The 10,705-nt window shown below is 46.3% G+C and overlaps 1 protein-coding gene across 2 annotated transcripts; it reads left to right on the top strand.

Moving 5' to 3' along the window:
- The first annotated feature begins 1,814 nt into the window (after nt 1-1,814).
- On the top strand, nt 1,815-10,011 carry LOC142045758 (keratin, type II cytoskeletal cochleal-like). 2 transcript variants are annotated; one of them, XM_075061279.1, is made up of 11 exons: nt 1,815-2,091; nt 2,158-2,414; nt 3,526-3,746; nt 5,202-5,262; nt 5,822-5,917; nt 6,392-6,556; nt 6,715-6,840; nt 7,719-7,939; nt 9,173-9,207; nt 9,698-9,890; nt 9,954-10,011. In XM_075061279.1, exons 1-11 carry the CDS (start codon nt 1,815-1,817, stop codon nt 10,009-10,011), a joined length of 1,710 nt encoding a protein of 569 aa, XP_074917380.1. The 2 variants fall into 2 exon arrangements, with proteins under 2 accessions (XP_074917380.1, XP_074917379.1); XM_075061278.1 differs by having other exon boundaries at nt 9,698-10,011.
- Nucleotides 10,012-10,705: the final 694 nt, after the last annotated feature.

Here is a 10,705-nt window from a genome sequence, read left to right as displayed (position 1 = left end):
GTTTTGGAGAGGGTCCCATATAAGGAAAGATTAAAGAGGCTAGGACTCTTCAGCTTGGAAAAGAGGAGATTAAGGGGGGATATGATAGAGGTCTATAAAATCATGCGTGAAGTAGAGAAAGTGGATAAGGAAAAGTTATTTACTTATTCCCATAATACAAGAACTAGGGGTCAGCAAATGAAATTAATAGGTAGCAGGTTTAAAACAAATAAAAGGAAGTTCTTCTTCACACAGCGCACAGTCAACTTGTGGAACTCCTTGCCTGAGGAGGTTGTGAAGGCTGGGACTATAACAATGTTTAAAAGGGAACTGGATAAATTCATGGTGGCTAAGTCATATATGGCTATTAGCCAGGAAGGGTAAGAATGGTGTCCCCAGCCTCTGTTTGTCAGAGGATGGAGATGGATGGCAGGGAGAGATCACTTGATCATTCCTGTTAGGTTCACTCCCTCTGGGCACCTGGCATGGCCACTGTCGGTAGACAGATACAGGGCTAGATGGACCTTTGGTCTGACCCAGTACGGCTGTTCTTATGTTCTTAGCTTATGTGCAAGGTGCTGTATCAACCCAGAAGAAAAAGGCATGTCCCTTCCTCCAACAGCTTATTGTGAGAGTATGGATGTAATAATGATAATACCTGGCTTTTCTATCATGTTTTTCATCCGTAAGTCTCAAAGCGGTTGACAAAGGAGAGCAAGATCCTTAGTCACATTTATGTTTACAGATGGGGAAACTGAGGCACAGAGTGACAAAGTCACTTGCCATGGGCACCCAGTGGCCAAGCCAGGAAGAGACTCCAAGTCTCCTGAGTGCCAATCCAAGCTCTAGCCACTAAACCACACAACCATAGGAGCAATCCATTTGAGAATTGCACAAATCATGGCCCCTAAATAGAGCTGTCCTTGTCAATGATCAGCGGGCCAGTGCAGCTGCCAAACAGCTATTTGATGCCTACAGGCCAAGAATCCTCATGAAATTTTTGTCCAGCATTAGTAAGCAGGAGATTTTAAAAAGGCATTAATAGGATATAGACACCACTGACTTTCATTCTAATTAATTCAGACAAGTCTTTGGTGAGATACCAGATGGATAATTCTGGAAATTGATGTATTCCATCCACCTCTGTTTCTAGGTGCATTCATTTACCTTGGGGCTTCAGCTTACTGTCTGCGTCAGTGAAAGCCAGTAGAAGACCAGCTTCATCTGGCCCTGTAGTTTCCACCTGCATTATTCATGGTAAGGGCTGTCACTCGAGAATGGGATTTTTAGCACCTTCAATGTTACAGGATGGTGCATAGTAACTGAACAGCTTTGGACAATTGCCACCTGGGGGTGTGTGAGACCAATGAGCAACCATTGCTGACTTAGATGAGAGTGCCAATTGGTTCTGAAATTGGTTCTCAAAACATGGCTTGTAGTTCGGGGCACATTCATATCGAAACGCCTTTGTTTTGCAGCAGGAAAATAAAAACGATTCGCCTCTGAAAGCGAAGCTCCGTGTTTGAGCACTCACTGCTGGAAAATGAGGCGTTAGATAACCCTGTTGCTGGGTCGAAGCCGATCAGCGATGCAGACTCCCATCAGTTCCACGGGAGTGTTTGAGTTCAGTGAGCATTTAACAAGTTCATTTCGACACCTGCCTGCCAGGAATGTCAAAACCATTCAGGCGGTCAACTGATCGCTTCACTTCCAGGCAACCCAGCCCAGATCCCCGAAAGGATAAAAGGGGCAAGTCTCCAGAGGGGTATTCACCAGAAGGCACTGCTTGCCAACTCTACTCCTTTTCCGCAGCAGCTCTGATATCTCCTGCCACGATGAGCTGGCAATCCGGCAGCATCCGAAGTGGAGGTGGGAGCAAGGGCTTCAGCACAGTGTCCGCTGTGGTTCCAAGTAGCCACAGAGCCAGCTTCAGTTCGTTCACCATGTCAAGAGGCGGTGGAGGTTTCGGAAGGCTCGGTGGTGGAGGCAGTTTTGGCAGCAGGAGCCTATATAACCTAGGGGGCACTAAGAAAATTTCCATCAGTGGTGGGAGCAACCTCCGGAGTGGATTTGGGGGTGGAGCTGGTGGTGGCTTCGGTCTTGGCGGCGGAGGTCATGGTGGAGGATCTAGTTTTGGCGGGGGAGCTGGTGGTAGTGGGCTCAGTATTGGTGGTGGAGCCACTGGGAGTGGATTTGGCTTCGGTGGCAGTGGGCTTGGTTTTGGTGGTGGGGGAGGCTTTGGTGGTGGTAGAAGTCCAGCAGGATTTGGTGGTGGCAATTCACCTGGTATGGGTACCATCCAAGAAGTGACCGTCAACCAAAGTCTTCTGGCGCCACTGAACCTGGAGATTGACCCAAACATCCAACAGGTGCGAAAAGAGGAGAAGGAGCAGATTAAGAGTCTCAACAACAAATTTGCTTCTTTCATTGACAAGGTGAGAGTTTATCAGAAACTCCGGTGATGGGAATGCTGTGGGAAAAGGCAGATAGGTGGAAACGAACGGAAAAGGCATGTTTTCATATTTGGACATCTACAAAAACCCATGAGTCAATAAGTCTCTCACCCAGCAAATGTTTCCTCTTTGCACTGATTGATTCAAATCTCCCAGTAAATGAATGTGCTTCTAAATAGCTAAGAGAATCCAGATTTCTCAGTGGTTAACACTGAAACCTGAACAGACAGGGACTTGATTTGCTCGACTCCCAAATGCACATGGGGCTGCCCAGAGGATTCAGGGGGCCTGAGGCAAAGCAATTTTGGGGCCCCTTCCATAAAAAAAGTTGCAATACTATAGAATATTATATTTTCATGGGGGCCCAGGGCCTGGGGCAAATTGCCCCACTTGTCCTCCCCCCTGGGTGGCCCTGAATGCACACAGAAAGAGGGAACACGTGAAATATAGATTGCAAAATTCACCACTATTTCATTAATATTTGCAATACCTTTTGGGGACACAATTTGAAATGTCAGTGAAAAATGTTATTAATCTCTAATTGGGGCATTTCCTCTAACGCTCACCTTTCTGCTAATGCTTGACCACAAGCTGAGTCATTTTTCTCTCAGTCACTATTTAAGTACAATGCCATGTTTCTGTTTTGAGGTCCTTACTTGGGCTTACTCAGGAAAAGGCCATTAAATGGAGTGTGCCTGAGTTAAGACTGAGCCCAAAGGAAGGAAAGCTGGAGCAAGCCAATACTTAGCGACAAAGGAAGTTAAATATCATTATGCCACCTACAAAGATGAGGAAACTGAGGCACAGAAGTCACACAGATGGTCAGCGATCGGAATAAAATCCAGATCTCTTGAGTCCCAGTCTATATTGTCCTAGCTAGTACACCAGCCTGCCTTAAAAATTGAGCTAGTCAATGAGAGATTTGCTTGGCTAAAGACTACATTAATGTGAGAGACCCTGAGGATTTGGCCTGTTGTTTTTGAGAAAATGTAGGGGCTAATTTAATATGTCCTCTCTTGTCCCCTGAACTGCCAAGTTACTGAATCTCAGATGTCAACCTGTTTGCGAATATCTTTTGCCTGTTGGGGTTCAGGTCCGCTTCCTGGAGCAGCAGAACAAGGTGCTTGAGACCAAGTGGACCCTGTTGCAGGAGCAGGGTCAGAAATCCAACTCTGACAAGAATAACCTCGACCCCCTCTTTGAGTCTTATATCAACAACCTGAGGAAGCAGCTGAACAACCTGTTAAATGAAAGAAGGAGGATGGAGGGAGAACTGAAGAACACACAGGACCTTGTAGAGGATTTTAAGAACAAGTAAGTGAATGTTTAAGGGAAGGACATTGAGCTGATCTGTGCTGAATTTTATACTTCACAGTCGTTCCACTTTGGAAGGTGGGTATCAGGTCCTTGGTTGTACGGTAGCTTCGTTGCAATAAGGGCTAGTTGATAAAAATTAGATGGAATGGTTTTCTGTTGGAAAAAGCAGTCAAAAAGTTTTATGGGAACATGTTGATTTTGATGAAATGTTCAATGGAAAAGCGTTAAAATGAATTGTTTTGACTTTTGTTTCATGCTGATAACATTGAAATGTTTCATTTGGACTTTACTGTTTTGTTTCATTTTGTATTAACTTTAATGGTAGAATGATTTGAACTATATATTACAGTTCAGATTTTACAGACACATATTTAAGATAAAAATATCATATTTTAACATTATCTGCACAAAACAATCGGATATTACCGGAAGATAACAGTTCAATGTTTCACATTTAAAATTTTTCAGAATTTCTACACTGAGAAAAATGTCAAAATTCCAACTTTCTGTTCTGATTCAGAGTGACGACAAATTTTGAAATGTCTGAATTTCCCCCAGAGGGGAAATTCCATTCTCCGACCAGTTCAAGTTGTGTTACATTTTTTTCATGTTTACAGCAGGCATGACCAACACACATGGCCGAAATCTTAAGCCTGCACATGTGAGTTTGTTAGGGACAAAAACCCAGGAGACGGAGCTTGTTTGCTCAGGAGATGTATGGAACACCATGTGAGTCTAGTGGCTGGCGTATGTAGAATGTTTATGAGTTTTCTACTGCTCCAAACAAATGTATTAATTCCATTAGTTTAATCAGCACAGGCTCATGTTTTAATATCTGGTGTTCAATCCTTACACATGACATTCCAGCAGCATCACTACTGTTGCAGGGGAAATTAAAACATCCCGCAAACTTATAGAGAACAGTTTTACAGCAGCTTTGCAGAGTGGATGGGGAAAGAGAGAGGAGGTGAGATCACCAGGGTCAACGCCAGTGGGCCATGAACATGCACAGAGATGGAGCTGCATCCAGATGTGAATCTGAATTCTGTAGCAGACTGGACCTTAATAGCCCCCTTCTCCCCCCACCAAAACTTTAGAGAGGTTGAAAATATGGATCATGTTGCAAAGCTAAACTTTGAAGCGAAAGCCTGTCGCTAGCCTGGACTGCAGCTAATGAAGATAGTGTCTAGAAAGATTTCCTTTTTTCTAAACATCCATATTCGCATTTTGAAACCAAAAATTCAAAGAATCAGCATGACCAAAGGAAGTGCAATTTGTAAAAAGCATTACCCTAAATTTCAGTAGAAAAGACAATCATGCTACAAGAAAGGTAGCCAGGTTAATCTTAGAATCGGGCATTTGCAAATGGGAGCTCAGGCAAGAAATTCTTGCATTCCTGTCTCTGCTATTCCATGAGTGAGGTCTAGCTCTGCCTCCCCTCCGTCCCTACAGGTACGAAGATGAAATCAACAGGCGCACAGCTGCGGAGAATGAGTTTGTGATGCTCAAGAAGGTGAGCTGTGCCGAGATCGATTACAATTTTCATAGTGTTTGCATTATCGAAGGCTGAGATTTTCAAAGGCGCCTGAGAGATCTTGGTGTCTATATCCATTGAAATGCCTCCTTGCCCCTACATGGTACAGTTGTCCCACTAGGTCTTCCAAGAGGGCTGGAGGTAGCATCTTGCCCCCTACTCCCACCCCCCGACACTGCACTACAGCTGGCCTGGACCTGGCAGAATGCCAGCATTTCGGAAGGGTAAGGGAGGGATTGTGAACAGACCCCAAAATATTACCTCCATGTGAGCTCAGCTGGGTAAAAATGCCCCAGGGCTTTACGCTCTCCCTATCTTTGGCCCAGAATGCTTCAGAGTCCTTCCCCTATAAGCTTTCTGCACCCCCTAGCTGAGCTTTGTCCTTTAAAAGTCAGCAGTGCAATGAAGTGTCAACTTCCCCAGCCCACATAGAGCCGGAAAGGCCGCTTGATCTTCACCCCTAGGTAACCCTTGGCTTCTTTTCTGTCCCAGCCAAGGCCACTAGGCGGCAATTGTGATTGTGCTTGCTGTTTTTCAGGACGTGGATGCTGCCTATATGAATAAGATAGACCTAGAGGCCAAGGTGGATGCGTTGATGGATGAGATCAACTTCCTCAGAACCCTCTATGATGCGGTATTGCTTCGTCTTGGGGCGTCTTCGCTAGGAAATCAATCATGGCCTATGTTCATGAGCAGGCTTAACATGGGAGGGAATCAAGACCACCACAGAAGGTGGTTTTGTCCATCGGATAGGGCATTGGACTGGCAGTTGGTAGACGTGGGTTCTGTTCCGAGCTTTGTGACTTAGCTGCTCTGTGATCTTAGAGTCACATCATTTCATTGCTGTTTTGTCTACTTTTATAATAAGGTCTTCGGAGCCAGGTCTATCTCATTCTGTGTTGATACGGTGCCTGACTCAATGGGGTCCTAACCTGGGCTGAACCCTTTACATGCGACTGCAATATTAATAAAAACACAAATGGACTTTCTCCTGATTTGCACCTGTGTACATGGAAGGAGAATCAGGTCCAGTATTTTTAAAGGCAGATGGTGGCAATCAGGACATTTCCACACTAGAGGTGACTCAGACGTCCATGTCCTTCTGCAGGAACTGGCCCAGCTGAATGCCCATGTGTCCGACACCTCCGTCATCCTGTCAATGGACAACAACCGAGACCTGGACCTTAGCAGCATCGTGAACGAAGTCAAAGCTCAGTACGAGGACATTGCTAACAGGAGCCGAGCTGAGGCTGAATCATGGTATCAGAACAAGGTGAGTGGATCTATAAACGGAGGAACCCAGATTCCTCTCTGGGTGTTCAATTCTTTTAAAACAGTGCACAGAGCTATGCAGTTATTGCCGCCCCAATGAGTGGCTGCTTAGCTAAAGTGCATGGCTGGGCATTTTTTGCTCTTGTTTCTGAATATTAGTTTGAGGAGCTGCGAGCCACTGCTGGGAAACATGGTGATGACCTGCGGAACACAAAGGGAGAAATCTCAGAGCTCAACCGGCTGATCCAGAGGTTACGGGCCGAGATTGAGAATGCAAGGAACCAGGTAGGAACAGATCTCACTAGAGATGGGAGAAGACAAAATTGCCGACTCCTGTCACCCAGTTTCCTGCCCCACTCTGTGAGGATGTATACCCACGCTGGCTGCAGTCAGTAAAGGGCGACATATCACATGTAAGTAGTTTCATTCCACCCAGCAGAGGGCAGTGGTGTGCACGCGTGCTCACACACATACATATTAGCCTTCTCTCCATGGCAGTAAATCATTCTTACTGAGGCCCCGTCTAGACTACGCGCCGTATTGGCGCGTTAAAATCGATTGCTCGGGGATCGATATATCCCCTCTGATCTGGATGGGATATATCGATCCCAGAGTGCGCTTAGATCGATTCCGGAACTCCACTAAAACAAACGGAGTTCTGGAATCGACATGGCGAGCCGCGCACATCGATCCCGCGCGGTGAAGACGGGTGAGTAAATCGATTTTAGATATTCGATTTCAGCTATGCTATTCTCGTAGCTGAAATTACGTATCTAAAATCGATTTTTGCGCGTAGTGTAGACGTGGCATAAGCCAGAGACTCAGCCCTCACAATAGTTTGTATGCTGCAGAGATGGCCATAGCTCAAAACGCTCCAGCACAAGACTTAGCAGCAGTAAATATACATCAGTCACCACCCTCTGACTGGATATTGTGCCTCAGTAGCATAGACCAGATTAGTGGTGATGATGATGCAGAAAAAAGCTACCAAGACTAAATCCCTACAGAAATGTAGAGGCCAGCCACCCCCTGGGTGCTAATAACAGCAAGGACAGATAGGAGCCAGCTCTCTGCCTGTGAATTCTGCACTGTTAAAGGAAAGACGGAAAACACAATGGGAAATGGCTGGTAATTAAAAGGAAGCCAACTCCCTTCCCCTGCAGTGCGCCAGTCTGCAGACAGCGATCGCGGACTCCGAGGAGCGTGGCGAGCTGGCTCTCAAAGATGCCAGGATGAAGGTGGCTGATCTGGAGGATGCTCTCCAGAAGGCCAAGCAGGATATGGCCCGCCAGCTGCGGGAGTACCAGGAGCTGATGAATGTCAAGCTGGCGCTGGATATCGAGATCGCCACCTACAGGAAGCTGCTGGAGGGAGAGGAGAGCAGGTGGGTGCAAGATAATGAGCGTGATCATAATGCTTCTGACTCATTGAGATCCAGCACTCTTCATCACAGCTCTCAAAGCACTTTTCAATGGGGGCATGGGAGTATCTTTGTCCCTATTCTACAGACAGGGAAACTGAGGCACTGAGAGTAAATTGAGGTGCACACAGTGGTGAGTCTAATATAAATTCCTAGATAGAGAGATAGTAATGTATGCACAAAGAGAGAGAGAGAGAAAGTTCTATATGCAGATTGATATAGCAATTCAGGATAACATAGATAGATCGAGTGTATATGGAGGATGGGATGGTTAGATACATGCGTATGTATGCGGGTAGCTAGATACTTCCTTTCCCAAGGTTACCTAGCAAGCCAATGGTAGAGATAGAATAGAGCCCAAATCACTTTATTATTTGTATTGAAGTCACATCTAGAGGCTTCAACCCGCAATCGAGAGCCCATTGGGCTAGGTGTTCGACAGACCCTGTCCCAAAGAGCTTACGAAGTCCTTGCCCAGGACAGGAGACAAAAGGCGGACACGACAAACATATGGAGGAGGGACCACAGGAAGCAGCATCTCCTGACTCTCAGCCCAGCACGCTGGGTGGCTAACCTTTTGCAAAATTACCATGGCTCTGTTAGGGGCTGGGTTCCCTATTCAAGAAGGATGGATGGTACAATGGTTAGTCTAGCCTGCAGATTAGGAGAATCTGGTCTGGTTCCCTGCTTTTACTGCACCCTTCTCCTGTGATGTTGAGCAGTTCACTTAGGACAAGATTTTTAAAGGTATTTAGGCTCCACGGGCAGAAACAGACTAGCCTCCTAGGAAAACATGGAAACAGATGGTCTCGATGGACTGGATGAATATGATGGTCCCTTCTGGCCTTTTAGTCAATGACTCTTTGAAGATCTTAGCACTGCAAGGTCTCAAATGTGCCAGAAAAATCAACTGTGATAAACTTCCACTCATCTTTACAGGGAGAGGGACAGCTCAGTGGTTCAAGCATTGGCCTGCTAAATCCAGGGTTGCCAGTTCAATCCTTGAAGGGGCCATTTAGGGATCTGGGGCAAAAATCTGTCTGGGGATTGGTCCTACTTTGAGCAGGGGGCTGGACTAGATGACCTTCTGAGGTCCCTTCTAATGCTGATATTCTATGAATAATATGATATGTCAATCTTAAAAGCCAGATGCCTGAATTTGACTTTTACCTTCCTTTGGTCTGCCTTCCCCCACAGGCTGTATGGAGAGGGCGTCATTCCCATCAGCTACTGTGAGTATCTCTCTCCTGTCGGGAGCAGCGTCTGGGCTTATGTAACCCGTGCTAGGCGGGTGTGGGTATTTCCTCCCTCTATGGCTGGCCCACATAAGCTATTACAGGGTCTATCCCCAGTTCATTTAGACACCTACGGCCTATTGATTTCAATGGGGCTTGGGTGCCTAACTATCTTTGAGGCTCTGTGGCCTAGTCTTTTATCTCCAGTGGTGGCAGAGGCCCACACTTTTAGTGCCAGAGGGCCCAGGTTCAATACCCAATTGTGGGCCCAGCAGGTAGGGTCGCCAACTTTGGTTGGACGAATTCCTGGAGGATTCATCACATGAGGTAACCTTTAATTAAAGATTCATCTTTAATTCCTGGAGACTCCAGGACAATGCTAGAGGGTCAGCAACCCTACCAGTAGGGCCAGTTAAAAGTCCATGTTTCACTGGAACCGAACACCTGATTCAACCAGGCATCTGACCAGGCCGTGGTTTTCTTGCAGCGGTGGTCAGCTCTAGTGCTGGAATTGGTGGCGGAGCTGGTTTAGGAGGAGGATTTGGCGGCTTTAGCTCAGCAGGAGGCGGAGGAGGATTCGGCTATGGAGGTGGAAGCGGTCTCAGTCTCGGAGGCGGAGGGTTCGGCTCTGGAAGCGGAGGCAGCTTCGGAGGAGGCTTTGGCTACGGAGGTGGCAGCGGGCTGAGTGCCGGAGGAGGAAATTTCAGCGCCGGAAGCGGGAAAGGCACTGGGGTGGGAACCAGCGCGGGCGTGAAAATTGTCTCCAAAACCTCTTCCAGCAAAAAGACCATTAAAAGTTAAGCTTGAGGAATTCCCCACAGCTCAAGTAATAGATATACCACCACCACCCCCGCCCACCCATGTATTGCCGCCTCTTGATACTAGCCCCTGTGACAACAATCCATCACTTTGCCAAGAAATCCCCTGTAGCATCTTGAATTCCTTCAGCCACCCCTTTTATAATTCTAGTGTGAATGACATCGATGTGCCTGTTTCTTTGGCTCCTGGCATGGTAGTTCTTAAGCACGTGGGTCTTAATTCAGGACAGCTGTTAAGCATGGGCTCAAGTTAAGCGTGTGCTTAAGCATTTTCTAAAAGGGACTTAAACCCATGTTTAAAAGTTAAGACTCTGCTTAAGTGAACAGGAGCCTTTGTTGCATTCCGTGTGACCTGAGAGGTTGTCAACATTTTCAAATCTGGCACCCAAGCCTAAGAACCTAAGGGAGAAATTTTCAAAACAGCCAAATCGATTTAGGAACAAGTGTCCCATTGAAAGTCCTTAGGACTCGTGCTCCTAAATCTCTTTAGTGCTTTAGAAGATCTCTCCCAAAATCTATATGTAGTCTCCTAAAATAAGTGGCCTAAGAATCACAGATGCTGAGCAGCTGCAATTGTTGAAGTCAATGAAGCTTTGGGCACTTGGCGCTTCTGAAAATAAGGCCATATATTCAGAAGCTGACTATTGATTAAGGAAGGGAATTAAAGTTGTGAAACT

Source organism: Chelonoidis abingdonii, chromosome 26 (genome assembly GCF_003597395.2).
Source record: "Chelonoidis abingdonii isolate Lonesome George chromosome 26, CheloAbing_2.0, whole genome shotgun sequence".
Taxonomy (NCBI): domain Eukaryota; kingdom Metazoa; phylum Chordata; order Testudines; family Testudinidae; genus Chelonoidis; species Chelonoidis abingdonii.
This window is presented reverse-complemented; position numbering and strand designations above follow the sequence as displayed.

What these genes read in the sequence shown, in the direction of transcription:
- LOC142045758 (XM_075061278.1), top strand. Translation starts at nt 1,815, where the DNA reads ATGAGCTGGCAATCCGGCAGCATCCGAAGTGGAGGTGGGAGCAAGGGC. An exon ending in TTGCTTCTTTCATTGACAAG is followed by an intron (nt 2,415 to 3,525) that starts GTGAGAGTTTAT and finishes GTTGGGGTTCAG; the next exon opens with GTCCGCTTCCTGGAGCAGCA. An exon ending in GTAGAGGATTTTAAGAACAA is followed by an intron (nt 3,747 to 5,201) that starts GTAAGTGAATGT and finishes CCGTCCCTACAG; the next exon opens with GTACGAAGATGAAATCAACA.